General features: G+C 45.6%; 1 protein-coding gene across 1 annotated transcript in view; it reads left to right on the forward strand.

The window, feature by feature from the left end:
• Positions 1–19,344, forward strand: part of LOC115199587 (calcineurin-binding protein cabin-1) — a 134,008-nt gene that overhangs the window by 23,976 nt on the left and 90,688 nt on the right. Inside the window, 13 exon segments of the mRNA XM_075074291.1 lie at positions 974–1,124; positions 1,300–1,612; positions 1,832–1,988; positions 2,418–2,448; positions 2,451–2,494; positions 2,609–2,682; positions 2,684–2,758; positions 2,897–2,945; positions 2,947–3,207; positions 7,206–7,408; positions 7,571–7,921; positions 7,923–7,998; positions 10,116–10,229. Coding sequence (XP_074930392.1) covers positions 974–1,124; positions 1,300–1,612; positions 1,832–1,988; positions 2,418–2,448; positions 2,451–2,494; positions 2,609–2,682; positions 2,684–2,758; positions 2,897–2,945; positions 2,947–3,207; positions 7,206–7,408; positions 7,571–7,921; positions 7,923–7,998; positions 10,116–10,229 — 1,899 coding nt within the window.

Raw genomic sequence — 19,344 nt, forward strand, 5'->3', positions numbered from 1 at the left:
TCTTCCACTACCAATCTACCATTCCAGTGTTTTACTTGCTATATTGTATTTACTTTGCCACCATGGCCTTTTTTGCCTTTACCTCCCTTATCTCACCTCATTTGCTCACATTGTATATAGACTTATTTTTCTACTGTATTATTGACTGTATGTTTGTTTTACTCCATGTGTAACTCTGTGTTGTTGTATGTGTCGAACTGCTTTGCTTTATCTTGGCCAGGTCGCAATTGTAAATGAGAAGTTGTTCTCAACTTGCCTACCTGGTTAAATAAAGGTGAAATAAAAATTAAATAAATAAAAATAGTGTCTTAATAGGGCGTTGAGCCACTACAAGCTGCCAAAACAGCTTCAATGCACCTTGGCATAGATTCTACTTGAGTCTGGAACTCTATTGGAGGGATGCGACGCCATTCTTCCACAAGAAATTACATAATTTGGTGTTTTGTTGATTGTGGTGGGAAACACTGTCACAGGTGCTGCTCCAGAATCTTCCATAAGTGTTCAATTGGTTTGAGATCTGGTGACTGACACCTACACACTTTAAACCCCCTATGCTCATTTTGAGACCCCACACTGAGATCTCTTCTTCGACCTATGGTAGCCAAAATAATGGGCAACGGGGCATTTTTTTTTATACATGACCCTAAGCATTATGGGATGTTAATTGCTTAATTAACTCAGGAACCACAGCTGTTTGGAAGCACCTGCTTTCAATATTCTTTGTATCCCTTATTTCCTTTTATTTTGGCAGTTACATGTCTGATTTACAAATTCAATGCACCTGCACACAATAGCTGAAACCTTTATAAATCACACATTGATCGACTTGGGAGTACTAGTCAGGACCTATCATCTCAAATCAGGATTAGAGAGGATCTCTACATTTATCAGATTCTAGTTGAAGCTGTAAGACTGCTGTCAGACCTGACAGTAGCAGCATAGTAGATCATCCAGTCGTTGTGTTCCCACCCAGGAGCCGGTGGCTTGCCTTCCTGAGAGGGGCTCTCCAGCACCCCCTGTTGTCAATGAGATCTTCTACCTCCTGGCTGACTAGCACTTTGAGAACAAGGAGCGGTCCAAGGCCGTTAAGTTCTATATACATGACATCTGTGTCCAAACAGGTCAGGAAGAAAACAAGTAAATGTAATTGTGGTTGTGCTTTTTAAGATGCTCATATTACCTTGAGTTGCTTTAAGTATTTTTACCTTACAAGTGAATTCCATGTCATGATGATAATGACATTTCCTTGACATGCTCAATGCTGTGTGTGTGTGTGTGTGTGTGTGTGTGTGTGTGTTGGGGTTGACTCGTGGGTTGGTATGGCTCTGGCAAGGGCCCGCCACATCCAGGACAAGTTAAACTCTATTGAACTAAAGAGGGATGGCCCCATCCAGGACAAGCTAAACTCCAACGAATTGAAGAGCGATGGCCCCATGTGGAAGCACTCCATGGCTGTGCTCAAATGCTTTAAGAGGGCCCTGGAGATGGACAGCTACAATCTGGCTCTGTGGATCGAGTACGGCACCATGTCCTATGCCCTGTACTCCTTCACCTCGCGCCAACTCAAACAGTGGAGGAACGAGCTACCCTCTGAGGTCATCAAACCTGTGCAGTGGGCAACCAGTGTATAGAATACTCCTATGCACTGTGTTTTGTGTTCTACTTTTCTAAACTTAATGGATGTCACTTCTGGTCATGCTGTGTGTGAATTCATTGTTCAGTAAATTGAACTGTCTAATAGAGAGAAATCACTGTTGACAGTAGCGGTTATAGTGTGTGTGTGTGTGTGTGTGTGTGTGTGTGTGTGTGTGTGTGTGTGTGTGTATTTCAGATGGAGGAGAGGGACCATGCTGGAGACGTGTTTCCAGGGGGCGTCTCGCTGTGAAGGGGATAGGGATGAGGAAGAGTAGTTCATTCACTACATGCTGGGGAAGATAGCTGAGAAACGCAAGCAGCCACCCCGGGAATACATCCAGCTCTACAAACAGGTGCACAGCAGGGGAAATGATCTGTGGACTCAAGTGATTCATAGGTCTGCCTTGCAGACTAGATTTATACAGACAGGGGGAGCCCTAGGGCTCAACGGAGCGGAAATCTTCATGGAGGTCAGTACAGTGGAAGAGGGGGAAGGGGATGTGAGTTATAGGGAAACTGGGAAGTCAGAGGTCCGATGAAGCAGCTCTGTCTGTTTCCCTGTTACCTTCACTGCTTCTTCACCTCTCCAGACCCAGTACTTCCATTCTATAGCTCCATTCTATAGCTTACACTAGAATCACTATCTGTTTTTCCAGTACATTAAAGGCTGACATTTGACCATTGAAAGATATTGACCATGGCAACCAGTGTTTCATCCTGTGTTAGCCACAGCCATCAGATGAGGATCTGATGCTCTCTCATCTCTTTCTCTTCCCATGCAGGCAGCACATTATCTGCACAAGGAGGATGCCAGATACACTACCACAATTCCCCTGACTTGTCTATGGAGGCCCTGGAGGTACACATGTTTTAAACTAAAGGGTTTCTAGGTCTATTCTTCTTTTGTTCAATAATATATATATATATCTCGTGTTATTAAAGCTGTGTGACTCTGGCATCTATCTCCCCCTAGCTGTACTTCCATCTGAGCGCCACTATCCTCAAGCTGCTGGAGTCTGAGGAACTGGACCCGGAGCATGATCTTCTTCAACATCCTGGCTCAGGTGGCCACTGGACCCTTTGCCAGGGGGGAAGAGAAGGGCAGGCCCAGGTCCAACGAAAAGTGAGGAACCTTAGCCTGGGATCTATGCTCTTTCTTATGAAACTCATTCTGTCTCGACTACAAACCAAAAGGAAAAACATGAAATTCCCCCCCCTGGCCCAGCCTTTTGTTTTGTCCCCACCTCCTCTCTCACCTCAGGGAGATGCCCCTCTCCATGATGGACGAGGACTCCCACTGCTCTGTGTCAGCTGTGTGCGATGGATGTTCATGGGGCCTCCCTCCCCTCCACCGCCGCAGGTCTGACGTTCCCACCTTACACGGCCACTCCGGTCAACCACGGTTACACCAAACGTAACAGCCTCCGGTGGCGGCAGCAGCAGACCAAACGTAACAGCCTCCGGCAGCAGCAGACGAGGAAACAGTATGAGGAGGAGCTGCAGACTGATGGTCCAGTCCTAGACTCTGGGCCTCTGGGGTTGGGCCCATTCTTCACCGGGCTGGGGAGTAGTGTTGGTTAGAAGGATAATCACTATGATGATAATGGCTCTGGTTCCAGTAATGACTCCATTAGCACTGGGTGATTAGGATATCATGGGGAAATGGGCAATATGGCATCTCAGGTTATTTGGATATTGCTTTACTGCTCTATAAAAATGCAACAGCATTTAGTTTAGGCAAACAGAGGTGTGAAGGTAGAGTTTGGCAGAGGGTGTCCTGGCCTGTGTTAATATATAGAAGTTTGTGCTGGTCACCCTCTTCTTTTCCTTTCTTTCCCATTTCCCTTGCTTCTCATTTTTGATGACATCATTGTTTTCTATTGTAACTTCAGCAGAGCTTGTCTCCATGTGTAACCAGTGTGAAATGGCTAGCTAGTTAGCAGTGTGCGCTAGTGGCATTTCAATCAGTGACATCATTCGCTCTGAGACCTTGAAGTAGTTGTTTCCCTTGCTCTGCAAGGGCTGTGGAGCAATAGGTAACAATGCTTAGATGATGACTGTTGCTGTGTGTGGAGGGTCCCTGGTTCAAGCCCAGGTTGGGGTGAGGAGAGTGACGGTTCTCATCACCTCTTATGAAGCCATTTAGATTGAGATCTTCTTGGCGTTTGATTTGATCAAGTTTTGATTTTAGCTTCTAATTTTAAAGACCAATGCAGTCAACTTGATTTTCCTGTGTTTTATATATATTTCCACACTATTTTTATTATTTATTTTATTTAACCTTTATTTAACTAGGCAAGTCAGTAAGAACAAATTCTTATTTACAATGACGGCCTACCCCGGCCAACGCTGGGCCAATTGTGCGTTGCCCTATGGGACTCCCAATCACGGCTGGTTGTGATACAGCCTGGAATTGAACCAGGGTCTGTAGTGACGCCTCTAACATTGAGATGCAGTGCCTTACACCGCTGCGCCCTTACGGCGCAGCGTAGTGGGAATAATAATGTGAAATTGTGATAATTTCCTTTTTAGTGTGAGTTGTTTAAAAAAGCCTGCAATTTCAGCCTATTTTGGTGGCCTGCCAATAAGAAAGAGTTCCAAACCACTCTACCAATAACAGTTCATTTTCAGTTTTCCCCTCCCTTTTCAGACCACTCCCAGACAGTCCTAGCAGCATTCTTGGTTGAGAAAATGCTCTTTGCAACAAAGCAATTTTTGCTTCTCATTTGAATTGGAAACAATCACAGTAAGATACTTAATTGTTACCCAGAAATGATTTGATATTGAGATAAAACCGGATGAACTGGACCTTTTTTAGCTTTTGATTTCATCAGGTTTTTCTGATGACTATTCTTACTAATCAAATCATAGCAGGGCAATTATTTTAGAAAAGAATGCAAGCTTGCTGGCTATCGCTTTAGACTATCGATATGTTCTCTGTAAGGTGTGGTGTCTTTTAAAGGGGGTAATGGCCAGTAAAAGAGGACACAGCAGGTTTTTGGTGTGTTGACTCTAGACTCATATGACCAACACAGAGCCACAGGCAAGACACAGCCAGGATCCATTGAGAGGTTTTACCTGATCCCAGGGAATAGTTGCTGCATTGTCCTGGCAATGCCATCTCACTACAGGTTCACTTGAAACAACTGAGCTGAATTGAAGATTTTGTCACACTGACAGGACACATATAGAGGGAGGCAGTTTACTTGTCCTAAGCTTGTCTTGATATAAATATTGTGTCAAGGAACATTTGGTAGCTATACTGACACTTTTAACTGAACAAGGGACAAAGAACTGGTTTCTGTAATATGCCTCTCACTGTGCGCAGTTTCATTACTAAACCAAAGTCTAGTGCTTGTTTTGCAGTGCTGCTTGAGTGTTACCTGTCAGTTGGAACAGTAGGGAGGGGTGGAGAAGGGGCTGCATTTAGAGTACACATTAATGTCCTGTTTTAAAATACTACAGTGTGGTGAATCACTCACCTTGTAAAGAGTCATTTAAATACTTCTACTTTACTAGACCTATACTGTCCAAATATAGATGATATTGACAGACAATATAAGAGCAGGGTTAAAAATCCTTCAGTACAAAAGAGGTAGCTTTTCAAAATGAATTACCAACACAATATGATATCAGTTAATGCACTGATGCAACTTTGCTCTACATTTTAGCACTTAACATTGCATAACAGTAGTGTGATGAGGGACACAAGCAGTTTACTCTTAACTCCCAATTGTTGGTGGTGAGCTGATTGTCTCCTTCACCACAGTGTGTATTCTGCATCTTTTCAAAATGTGCCACATCTGAGTGCACTAAACCTACATTTATGAACCATTTTTAAGAGCATATTTTACAGAGGGGAAGCAATCATGTAACACTGTACAAAAAAAGTGTGTCAGTTCATACTTAGTAGGAAATGAGGACAGATTTGCCTAATATGTTCCTGAAAAAAGCTGAAATGCAGTGTATGAAGCAGTATTCTTAGTAGCTTTTCCCTTATAGAAACATAGGGCTACATACAGTAATGTCCAATTGGCTCCGGTTACCTTTTCTCCAGTATGTCCCATAACTGAAATGATATTCACAGCAGCATTGTGCATTGTTTACATTGTTGCGAAGACGTCAAGGGTAAACACAAATATTTGCCACAAGTAAAACGATGTCATTGAATAAATGCTGTTGTAAATATTGAATGTAAACTGACCATTCATTACAAATGGCTTTGCAAAATATCTTTGCACTATACCGTAAAAACAGCCTTTGGCCTTTTGTTTTTTCCCTATGCCCTGTCTAGCTTGAATGTCTGAATACTGCAGCCATATTGCCCATGTTGACAGTTTTTCTGTCACCCTTTCCAGATTCTTTCCTGCCTGCCTGCTTGTTTCTGCCACCTGCTTTGTCCTTTATATGCATGTAGATCCCAAGGAATAATGCTGTCACTGGACAAATTCAGTCTTCTCTCAAACAATCCACAGAATGGTGTGACTTGGACTGTGGGCTACTATTTGACTTGTGTTTTGGTGTTGGCTTACGTTTGCAACAAAGATCTTAACTTATTTGATTGTATTTGAAAGTTATGCCATAGTTACTGTGTTTTCCATTGAAATTGTGTTCAGTTGATATGATGATATAACACCAAATCAGTCAGAATGTGGTTCCTCATTGGAACACATCCTTTCAGCTAGATGGCAGAAATGAACCACCATGTGCAGGCAGGTTTGCCAGTGGGTGCCAAGCCCTTCTTGCTTAATGCCCGTTTGAAACACGTCATGGTAACAGTAAGCAATCTGTCAGCAATTACGAGGAGTAGTATTGTCAAATCAGGAATGTAGTTTTTTTGGAGTGTTTTAAAACAAACTTCCGATATCTTTTTAGTCACCCCAGAACTTGACATGATTACTGCCTTCCCAGGTGTCCAATGTGGCTGGCATCCCTGAATTGTACTGAACTTAAGTCCCTCCCACAAACTGCTCTTATATCCATCTTCAGGACATTAGTGATATGCACAATTTTAGGGGAAACAATTACTCAATGTAAAGGTGTCCCGAAATGAGTTCCACAATGTTCACAACTTCGTCACTACCCCACACTTTTTTTTTAAGGGGCAATCCTTCTTGCAACACCTCTATCAGCTACATTTTTGGGCTAATTACAGGAGGCCTTTAACAAGTCCCCAGAGCTCCTTTCATAGAACTGTTTCCCTCCTGCTAATTTGATTATTGTCTGCAGAGGACTGCAGCTTCTTGCTGAGGTTGCACAATGTGCTTAGGAAGAAGGCAGGCACCTAGTTTTTCCTTGGCTTGGGTGCTGACTAAGGTCTAGTGCTTTTTATGTTTGTACCATTACTATAATGGCTCTCCTGCTGATGATCCTGATGTGTATAGAGAATTTACACTACTATACACACTTACCCCCTTTCATTCTTGGGATCCACATACCTATTTTATTCCTGACTGGAAACCTTAACAGCTTTGTGAAAGATCCCTTGAGAACCCAGAGGATGGTCCATGGGTGTGACTGGCACCCCGGCCAGGCTCAGAGTTGGCCACATGACCTGTATTTGTGTGAAGGACAGCATGGTGGTGACACTGCCGGACTCCAACCCCACCCAGGATGCCTTCACAGACCCCGCCAGCTCCCAGGACAGTAGCCATGTTAAGCTTCAGTCTGGGAAGGGCAGTGCCTCTTCATCTGAGAACATCACCCCCATCAAGGAGGGCCAGCCTACAGTTGAAGACATAGGTGGATTTTGTTTGTTTTATCATGAAATGCAGTAATGGAAATGCATTCTACCCGACCACCAGCTTTATTATTTTCTAAATGGCATGTTCTTTAGTGATATTGTGGAAGTCAATGAATGTTGTGTTTTAGAGAGGGTAGGACATATTGAGAATGGATCATGTTAATGTTCTCTTTAAACCCTGAATTCCTCAAGGTTCACGGGGGGGGAAAGCAACGAGGACGGGACCGTAATCTTGCTGGAGGACCAAGAAGTAGTTAACACCATGTCAGTGACAGTACCTGATGCGCTAAAGCCAACCATAGATCCCTGCTCTCATCCACTGCCTGTTCCATCCACCAGACCAAAGGCCTCGTCCACTCACCAGTCTCACCAGGCCACCCCCCCCCCCAAACCCACATTTATCAGGCCACCCCCGCAGACTCCTACAAGCGATTGGAGGAGCCGCTACACTAGGTGGCCAGATCCCCCTCCAGAGATAGTTGAGGTGCCCAAGGCCCTCCCCACTGAGCATTGCAGCATGCTGGTGGACATGTGTCTGTAGTGTCTTCCTCTGCCTGAGCTGCTTCCCTCAGCATGACAAGAGCCTCTACCGTCTGGCCTTCTACAGCAAGACCCAACAGGCTAGTTTGTCCACCCTCCCTCCATATCATGCATGGTTCGCTAACATTCATTCACAAATGTTTTGACAGGAATATTCACCCCTACTCCTATCATCAGTGGCATTTCCTGCAATTAACTTTGACATTTAAAACCCTCAGATCTGAAACCATGAATCTAGTTTACACCATTTCCTCATGTATGGTATATTGGTATTCAAATAGATGGTGTTTTTCTAAGAATTGTATGTCTGTAGTTTGTTTGGCTTGGACTCTGACTTCCTCTTATCAATTGTGCTAGTTTGCCTGAGGGACTGTGGGTTTAATGTGACCGTATAGTACAGTAGGTGCTGAAACAGCAGAGTGTGCATTGGACACAAGGCTCTGTGTGCAGAGGTGTGCGTGGGTGGTGGCAGCAGCACAGTGCTCTCTCAGCCAGGTTTGGCACAACGAGACTGTTTAGTGTCGTGACGCCCTACAGTCAGCACTTTGCCAGTCAGAACCTCCTATGGGACTGCTGATCCCAATTCAATGAGGTTGAGTTAACCAATTTCCAGGGCAGAGTTTTGGTCATTGATAACAGCGTAATGAACTGTTGCTGTTCTCTTTATGAGACTGTTATGTAGCTGTTCTCAGAGCATGCTTTTCATATTTAGGTTAGAGGATTCTTTCAGTCAGGTAGACTGACCTGGGCCCCTGACTGGCTGTAGTTTACTGCCCCAGTGTTTTAGACTTGACAAAAATGGATTAAGAATCTCAATCACAGAGCTTGCACCTGTTTTAAGAAGTGAGTAGGTCCTGAAGGTAAGTGAAATAATTGGTTCTGTATTCCATTTCATTTTGGAGTTGAATGAAAAACAAGGAGTTGAGCTGTTCTGCTAAATTGTCAAGTAACTACGTACTGCTCAGCGTTACAGACCAGTGGCAGCATTGTGGCTGTTCAGGTCTATAGCCCTCTTGGTTAATAAGTGACAACCCTGTTTGTTTTTCACTACAAATCCTACTTCTTCTGGGGTTTGAATTACAAGCTAATGTTATCGTACGTTTCTCGGCGAATACTAAATTCAGGCTATGGGTTGTTATTATTGGGAAAATTCCACGGTAACAAAGTGATGCAGAGTCAGATTTTTTTTATAAACTTTGCAATCATTGGTTTTTGTTTCAGATTTTTCACTTTAAAATGTAAACCAGTCTCAGCATCACCCTGTTACATTGAATTGCCCTATTGTAACAGGAATGTGTGGTGGATGGATAGATGAGAAATTAAATAGCCTACCTCTGATTTATTTGTGCAGAACCTTTAATAAATGGATGGCTTTCATGAATTTGTCATTAAATATGATCATTTACATCTGTGCACAACACTTGACTTTGGTATGGAACTTCATGTACAAGGCCTTCCCTGCTGAAACAGATGTCTGCTGATCTTTCCTGATGGCAGGTCCAGGAGAGATGCCAAATGCCTGGACCAACTTTATTGCTATGATACCTTATTGAAACACTGAAAATAACACAATATGACGTGGCCATGTGGGAGAATCATAGTTGTACGAGGGTGAACTGCACCCTTCTATTAAAGCCTCTGCACGTCTTTTGCTCCCAGAAACAGTTAGGCTGAACCTGCATTGGCTGGGACCGTCAGTGTGAGACTCATTAAGGAAGTCAGGGATTGGCAGGAGGGCCTGTAATCTCCGATCATTTGGCACTGGGTTTTTACAGCTCTACATTCAGTGGCTAGAGTTGGCCAGCTCTTCAAAAAAGGCAGTGGTGGAAATGTCTTGTCAGCAATATGTTCTATCTGAATGGCCATCCCTCTGCCTAACCCAACCTCTCCACTATCTAATAAAAACATCAGTGCTGATTTAAAAGGGGTACCCCTTGCATGTCAACAAATTGACTTCAGCTACAGTCACTTTGTACAGTTAAACTACAGTTAATGGCCATTGGAGCTGCTATGACAGAGAACAAGGTAACAATACAGTGATGTTAGGTACTGTAGTGGATGATGCATCTGAAAATGATTGATTCAATGAAGCTTGTGGTATGATGTAACATGTTCACCTTTTTCTTTGTCTCGTTTATGTGGTCTTCCTCTTCAGGGGCATCCCCCATGTTTTCTGATACTTTTTTTGTTTTCACAGAATCTGCGGTGGCCACGTGATGTGTTGCTAGGAAGCAGTGTCCCATGGCAACAGCTGAAGCATATGCCAGCACGAGGACTTTTCTATGAGGGGAACAAGACAAATCTGTTCAATGTAAGTTCACCAAGCCAGCTCCACCATCAAGGTTCTGCTACCCTGGCTGGCTCACCTGGCTAACATTACTATGCACTAGTCCTGGTTGTTAGTTTGTTGTTAATATTGTTTTTAAACAATGACCGATAGCTTGGCAAAATCAGGCGGGAGTGAGTTTCAGAATTGAGATTGGGTTGTTCTTGAATGTGGTTGGTCTGTTTCTTGTTGAGAACAGTCGTGGCCAAAAGTTGAGAATGACACAACTATTAATTTTCACTAAATCTGCTGCCTCAGTTTGTATGATGGCAATTTGCATATACTCCAGAATGTTATGAATTGTGATCAGATGAATTGCAATTCATTGCAAAGTCCGTCTTTGCCATGCAAATGAACTGAATCCCCAAAAAACATTTCCACTGCATTTCAGCCCTGCCACAAAAGGACCAGCTGACATGTCAGTGATTCTCTCGTTAACACAGGTGTGAGTGTTGACGAGGACAAGGCTGGAGATCACTCTGTCATGCTGATTGAGTTCGAATAACAGACTGGAAGCTTCAAAAGGAGGGTGGTGCTTGGAATCATTGTTCTTCCTCTGTCAACCATGGTTACCTGCAAGGAAACATGTGGCATCATCATTGCTTTGCACAAAAAGGGCTTCACAGGCAAGGATATTGCTGCCAGTAAGGTTGCACCTAAATCAACCATTTATCGGCTCATCAAGAACTTCAAGGAGAGCGGTTCAATTGTTGTGAAGAACGCTTCAGGGTGCCCAAGAAAGTCCAGCAAGCGCCAGGACCGTCTCCTAAAGTTGATTCAGCTGCGGTATCGGTGCACCACCAGTACAAAGCTTACTCAGGAATGGCAGCAGGCAGATGTGAGTGCATCTGCACACACAGGGGCGAAGACTTTTGGAGGATGGCCTGGTGTCAAGAAGGGCAGCAAAGAAGCCACTTCTCTCCAGGAAAACATCAGGGACAGACTGATATTCTGAAAAAGGTACAGGGATTGGACTGCTGAGGACTGGGGTAAAGTCATTTTCTCTGAATCCCCTTTCCGATTGTTTGGGGCATCTGGAAAAAAGCTTGTCTGGAGAAGACAAGGTGAGCGCTACCATCAGTCCTGTGTCATGCCAACAGTAAAGCATCCTGAGACCATTCATGTGTGGGGTTGCTTCTCAGCCAAGGGAGTGGGCTCACTCACAATTTTGCCTAAGAACACAGCCATGAATAAAGAATGGTACCAACATATCCTCCGAGAGCAACTTCTCCCAACCATCCAGGAACAGTTTGATGACGAACAATGCCTTTTCCAGCATGATGGAGCACCTTGCCATAAGGCAAAGTGATAACTAAGTGTCTCGGGGAACAAAACATTGATATTTTGGGTCCATGGCCAGGAAACTCCCCAGACCTTAAACCCATTGAGAACTTGTGGTCAATCCTCAAGAGGCGGGTGGACAAACAAAAACCCACAAACTCCAAGCATTGATTATGCAAGAATGGGCTGCCATCAGTCAGGATGTGGCCCAGAAGTTAATTGATAGCATGCCTGGGCGGATTGCAGAGGTCTTGAAAAAGAAGGGTCAACACTGCAAATATTGACTCTGCATCAACTTCATGTAATTGTCAATAAAAGCCTTTGACACATTAAATGCTTGTAATTATACTTCAGTATTCTATAGTTTTGTCAGATATTACTATCTAAAGACACTGAAGCAGCAAACTTAATATTTGTGTCATTCTCAACTTTTGGCCACGACTGTAGTTATGGAATTAATATTTGGCGGTGAAATCGTTTTTGAAGAAAGCGGGTAATAAGTGATTTTTAAAGAGCTGTAAACAAATTGCACAACTTGAAGATAATTAATTTGGTAAATATTCAGCAGTCCTAATTGTTAAAGTGATGGTTAATGGTCTCTAAAACCGGCATATGATATTATTCTTAGTGTTTCGACAGGAGACAGATTGATAGTAGTTTGGTATGGTGCATTCTGGCCCATGTAATGCTAAAGTAACCGATGAATGAGAAGATCATTGTGCAATAGAGACTGAGAGCAGTGCTTCTGTTTTGAGGTACCTAATTTTGCCCAGTATCCACATTTTTGGCAGTCTTAGTTTATTGTCTGTGGGGTTCATGACAATTAATCATCAGTCAAAACACCAAGAAAGCAGGTTGTACAGGCTTGATCAACAAGTATATTGTCAATAAGGACCCCTAAATGGTCTGTTGTGTTTTCTGTTCTTTGGCCCAAACATTACAAAATAGTTTTGAGATTCAGTGACAATTTGTGTAATATCTCAGTGGTTTAAAATCAACAGTTCAACATTAATAAGGTAATTGAGATCTCCGAGGATACAAATATATAGATCACAAATAATAGGGGTCCAAGAATTGATCCCTGCAGCATGCCACACTTAATCTCCAGAGGGAGAGTCTATTCCATTGAAAGTCACATATTGCTTTCTAGCCTTGAGATAGATTAATTCACGACCATAGTTTCACGTTTTTGTAATGAAATATGATGATCAACAGTATCAATTCTTTTGAGAGATTAATTTGCCGTATGTACAGTATTTAATAAATTAAATAACAGCCATGTAAATATGAGATTTTCTGAATTCATACTGATGTTTTTATTACATAATTTCCTTGTTCAGATATTTAATAATTGTTTTTGTATGCAAGCTTCACCAAAAATTGCGATTGGTGTGTAATTTGTAAAGTTCGCTGGATCATCAGCTTTAAGAGTTGGAGCAATGTTCAGTTCATAGACCACAATGCCTTTAGCAACTGGTCATTACAAATCATGTGGGACAGAGGTGTGATAAGCAAATCTGCCGCTTCTTCAGTTTCACATCCAATCTGTCGAGACTAGGGATTAACACAGGTAACCGGGATCCCGGGACTGTCCCGGGACCACACTTCACATTCCCAGGATTTCTGAAATGACAAGACCAGGAAATTACACAATTTTCCCCCCCCAATAATGCAATTCTACAAAATACACATGTGCAGTAGCAGATTGGCAAACAATAAAATATCACATTATCCAAACAGGTGGTTGCATGAAAGCCTTTAGCCTTGTCATGACTTCCACCGAAGTCGTTTCCTCTCCTTGTTCGTTCGGCGGTCGGCGTCACCGGTCTTCTAGCCATCGTCGATCCACTTTTCATTTTCCATTTGTCTTGTTTTCCTACACACCTGGTTTCCATTTCCCTCATTATTTGTTGTGTATTTAACCCTCTGTTGCCCCCATGTCTTTGTGTGGGATTGTTTGTAAGTGCTTGTGCACTTGTTTACTGGTGCGCGTTGGGTTTTTGTACCCATATTCTGTTGTATTTTTATGCCGTTGGTTTTTGGATTAAATTGCTCTGGCTACTACCTAGTTCTGCTCTCCTGCGTCTGACTTCCCTGCCACCAGATACGCACACCTTTACAGAATCCCACACCACCATATGGAGTCAGCAGGAGCAGGTCCCCCTGGTATAGGGGTCGAGGAGCGCGTCCAGGAGCAAGCGGCGATGATCCACCATCTCAGCGCCGCCATGGACCGCGTTGTCCAGGACGTCCGTCGGGAGTTGGCCTGCAGGGATACCACCCTCACCTTCGACCAGCTGGTGGACCTGTCTATTCGGTTGCATAACCTGCTGGCTACCCGCGGACGTCCAGGGCGGGGTCTGTCAGTTCCATCCACCAGCACCACCGCTCCGATGCCCATGGAGCTGGGAGGTGATGTGCGCAGGGAGACCGGAGGAGGTTCCGTCTCGTGCACCACCTGTGGCCGCAGAGGTCACACTGCTGGTCGGTCCCGCTTTGGTTCCTCTGGGGATCGAGGCAGTAGGCAGGGCACTCTGGTGTCACCACAGGTGAGCCGGCACCATTCTCACCCAGAGCCCTCTGTTGCACACATGTTTTTGTATGTCACTTTTCCTGAATTTTCCCCGCATTCCCAGCATAAGGCCCTTGTTGATTCAGGCACGGCTGGGAATGTTATAGACAAATTGTTCGCCCATAGGTTAGGGATCCCCGTTGTTCCCGTGGCTGTGCCATTCCCCGTTCATGCCTTAGACAGTCGACCATTGGGGTCAGGGTTGATTAGGGAGGCCACCACTCCCCTGGGCATGGTGACGCAGGGGGATCACAAGGAGAGAATCGGTCTCTTTCTTATTGACTTTCCTGCGTTTCCCGTGGTGCTAGGCCTACCCTGGTTAGCCTGTCATGACCCCACTGTCTCGTGGCAACAGAGGGCTCTCACGGGGTGGTCGCGAGAGTGCTCGGGTAGATGTTTAGGGGTTTCCGTTGGTGCTACTACGGTGGGGAGTCCAGACCACGTTTCCACTGTGCGCATCCCCCCTGAATATACCGATTTTCAGGGACCTGCAGGGGTGTAGATTGATGACATTCTGATATACTCCGCTACACGCGCCGAGCATGTGTCCCTGGTGCGCAGGGTGCTTGGTCGTCTGTTGGAGCATGACCTGTACGTCAAGGCTGAGAAATGTTTGTTCTTCCAACAGTCCGTCTCCTTCCTAGGGTACCGCATTCCACATCAGGGGTGGAGATGGAGAGTGACCGCATTTCAGCCGTGCGTAATTGTCCGACTCCCACCACGGTAAAGGAGGTGCAGCGGTTTGTAGGGTTTGCCAATTACTACCGGAGGTTAATCCGGGGTTTTGGTTTTGGTCAGGTGGCGGCTCCCATTACCTCACTGCTGACGGGGGGACCAGTGCGTTTGCAGTGGTCGGCTGAGGCGGACAGGGCTTTTGGTCACCTGAGGGCTCTGTTTACCTCGGCTCCCGTGCTGGCCCATCCGGATCCCTCTTTGGCGTTCATAGTGGAGGTGGATGCGACCGAGGCTGGGATAGGAGCCGTGTTCTCTCAGCGCTCGGGTACACCACCAAAGCTCCACCCCTGTGCCTTCTTCTCGAGGAAGCTCAGCCGGGCGGAGTGAAACTATGGCGTGGGGGACCTGGAGCTGTTGGCTGTTGTCAAGGCTCTGAAGGTGTGGAGACATTGGCTTGAGGGGAATGAAAAACCCTTTTCTCATCAGTACAAAAAAAAAAAAAAAAAAAAAAAAAAAAAAAAAATGAAATGTATGCATTCACAACAGTAAGTCGCTCTGGATAAGAGTGTCTGCTAAAATACAAAAATGTAAATGTAAAATCTGGACTGACCACCACAATCTGGAGTACATCCGGGCGGTGATGAGACTGAACCCTCGCCAGGCAAGGTGGGCCATGTTTTTCACCCTCTCTTACAGGCCAGGTTCCCAGAACGCCAAGGCAGACGCACTGTCCCGGCTGTATGACACAGAGGAGCGGCCCATGGATCCCACCCCCATACTCCCGGCCTCCTGCCTGGTGGCGCCGGTAGTTTGGGAGCTGGACGCGGACATTGAGCTGGCGCTACGTGCAGAGCCCACTCCCCTCCAGTGTCCCGCTGGGCGTCTGTATGTTCCGTCTGCTGTCCGTGACCGGCTGATCTATTGGACCCATACGTCACCCTCCTCTGGTCATCCAGGCATCGGTCGGCCGGTGTGCTGTCTGAGTAGGAAGTACTGGTGGCCCACTTTGGCTAAGGACGTGAGGGTTTGTTTCCTCCTGCTCGGTGTGCGCCCAATGTAAGGCTCGTAGGCATCTGCCCAGAGGTAAGCTACACCCCTTACCCATTCCACAACGGTCGTGGTCGCACCTGTCGGTGGATTTCCTTACTGATCTTTCTCCCTCACAGGGTAACATCACGATCCTGGTCGTTGTGGACCATTTTTCTAAGTCCTGCCGTCTCCTCCCTCTGCCCGGTCTGCCTATGTCCTTACAGACTGCGGAGGCTTTGTTTACACACGTCTTCTGGCACTACGGGGTGCCTGAGGATGTAGTGTCTGATCGGGGTCCCCAGTTCATTCGAGGGTCTGGGGGTCTCGATCAGCCTTACCTCAGGTTTTCACCCCAAGAGTAACGGGCAGGTGGAGAGAGTTAACCAGGATGTGGGTAGATTTGAGGTCTTATTGTCAGGACCGGCCGGGGGAGTGGGCGGCGTTCGTGTCCTGGGTGAGAGATGGCCCAGAACTCTCTCCTCCACTAACCTCACCCCAGTATGCACTGGAAGGGGGAATCAGCCGGTTCTGTCTCCTTCGCATCAGAGTCAGACCGAGGCTCCTGCGGTGGATGACTGGTTTTGGCGCGTGGAGGAGACATGGGACGCTGCTCATGTTCACCTTCAGCGCGACTTGCTGCACCAGAAAGCCAGCGCAGACCGTCACCGCAGTGAGGCCCCGGTGTTCGCACCGGGGGACCGGGTCTGGCTCTCGACCCGAAACCTGCCCCTCCGGAAGCTGGGTCCGCGGTTTGTGGGGCCATTTAAAGTCCTGAGGAGACTGAATGTGGTGGGTTACAGCTTTCCCCCGATTACCGTATTAACCCCTCGTTCCATGTGTCTCTCCTCAGGCTGGTGGTGGCTGGCCCGCTCCAGGAGTCTGAGGTGCGGGAGGTTCTCCTGCCCCCTCTGGACATCGAGGGGGCCCCGGCGTACTCCGTTCGATCCATACTGGTGTCGAGGGGCCTTCAGTACCTCGTGGAGTGGTAGGGTGGTGCGTTCCTTAGGAGAGATGCTGGGATCCGGTGGAGGACGTGTTGGACCCTTCAATGCTGCGGGAGATCCACCGTCTCCGTTCGGATCGCCCTGCACCTCGTCGTCCCCGAGGCCGGTGTCGGCACGCTGCTGTAGCCGCGCGTCAAGGGGGGGGGGTACTGTCACGACTTCCACCGAAGTCTTTTACTCTCCTTGTTCGTTCGGCGGTCGGCGTCACCGGTCTTCTAGCCATCGTCGATCCACTTTTCATTTTCCATTTGTCTTGTTTTCCTACACACCTGGTTTCCCTTTCCCTCATTATTTGTTGTGTATTTAACCCTCTGTTCCCCCCATGTTTTTATTTGGGATTGTTTGTAAGTGCTTGTGCACTTGTTTACTGGTGCGCGTCGGGTTTTTGTACCCATCTACTGTTGTATTTTTATGCCGTTGGTTTTTGGATTAAACTGCTCCGGCTAGTACCTAGTTCTGCTCTCCGCGTTTGACTTCCCTGCCACCAGTTAGGCACCCCTTTACAAGCTTAGCATATTTCCTTAATACAAAGTCACCATAAATTCAAAACACACGAGACACAAATGTAGTTTAGTTGTCATCAGAACTGAACATTTTATTCCGGTCCAAGCCTGGTGAGCTGAAGCCTGAGCCCAGAAGCCTGGTGTGTGTGTGTGTGTGTGTGTGTGTGTTATTAAATTGTGGTTGGAAAGCCTTAGCAGGGACCTGACGTCCGTCCTGACAGAGAGCTACATACTCTGCTTTGAAATGTTGAAAATTATTTTATTTTTTTTATTTTATTATTTTTTATGTAAGCTGCCCGTATTAGAGGCGTGATCAACCAAGGCTATTACCATGTAGCGGGATAAAGGGCCTAGAAACAGGTTTTCTTGACTACAGATGCTACTTGGGCAGACATCAGACAGAACTCATCCTTGGCCCTGGTTAATTTTAGCCTTAAATCAACTGAATTTAAGAGTAAATGTTCTTGAATGAAAATGTCAGAGTGTATAGGCCCTAGCAGATGAAATTCTTGAGATTCAGCAAAGTAGCGTGCACGTGCCTCCAGTCCTTTTGTTTACACCGGTGGTAAGGTCTATGGCTTCCAAAGATGCTCCTGCAGTAACCTTGCTAAACAGCCCGGCGCTGAATTGTGTCTTGAGTGTCTTCGGAGTAGTTTAGTAAACATTCCAGGATAGCCCTGTAAGGATATGTGGCACTGCTCTGACTGATTAGGCATTCACCCAAAGTCACATCCACATGGGAGAAGATGGTCGCCAAGGGATAATTAATGAGACTCACATTGGCATCGTTTGCAATATTAGTACCGTTTATTTTGGTCACTTTGAGACGTAAATGCAATAAGGTGTTGTTGAGGTCCAGGTAGTTGTCACCATGGCCTGGTATGAAAAATTCTATAGGACCGTTGTCTGTAATGGCAGAGAGTGGGTCTATCTATTGAAAATTGGGTTAAGGGGGCCGTGAAAAGATCGAGCTCTGTCTTTATAGCTTCAGAGGACATGCGGTGTATAAGAGCCATGCTGCTTCTTTTAGAAAATACTTCAGAGTATTCTTTTTGCCGTTTTTGGTCCAGACCTCCTCACTTTACCCTGTCTGACTTACTGAGTTTCTTTTAACGGTTAACCTCCACTTTTTAGGGGCTGGCCTGCGCCTTATACCCGGAGGCCTCTTTTTTGGTCTTAAAGACAACAGCATAAGCCCCGAGCCTTCTTGATGCTCGGGATCTGATGAAGCCCGTCTGGTCGTAGCATTGGCTACAACCTCACAATATTTTTGGCCACTGATATTAAATGTGATTTGGCTATGCTGAGGCCTTTCTTCATAAACGGTAAAACCATCCTAAAGAGGTTACGAAATATGCCCTATCCCCGAACCGTACATGGTCGGGGATCCATGATAGCCGGGTAATCCATTACCCACTTGATCAACATAGTACGATACATATCGGTTAGGGTCGAGATGGTGGTTGTGTTCCATAACCATTTTAATTTATTTGTATTTTTATAATATATATTAGATATGTAGAGGTTTTGGTGGGTCTAAAGTGGAGTTTTACAATCGTTTTACCATAAGTAAATTCAATATTTTCATTCTGAGCCGTTTTAAGCTCAACCAGAATGTTTTCAATATATTTCTTGCTTACAGGTACATAGTGGGGCTTGTCATAGTTAACAGTGACTACATCACCATCCGTTCCCTCTATATGAACTGTTCTCAGGAGGGGCACATAACTGTCTCCTACCCTTTGATAGGATATGATGTCGGTATACACAAATATGTTGTAAAACCCTGCATGTATATCCGCAGGGAATGGGAATAATTTCTCTCACATACGTTCATTTATTGGAACTCATCCCCAACATGTAGGCTAAATTACCGCTAGTCTTTATACCCCCATCAGCATCCCCTGAGATTTGTACACGTTTATGAGTAGGGTTGTAGTTCAAGAGTATTTCCATATTGTTCAGGGTTAGGAGGGCGTTCAACACTGAGATGATCCTCTCTACAGTTCTGAAGAACCCTTCTTTAAGCTTTGGGG

This window comes from Salmo trutta, chromosome 9, assembly GCF_901001165.1.
Source record: "Salmo trutta chromosome 9, fSalTru1.1, whole genome shotgun sequence".
Classification (NCBI taxonomy): domain Eukaryota; kingdom Metazoa; phylum Chordata; class Actinopteri; order Salmoniformes; family Salmonidae; genus Salmo; species Salmo trutta.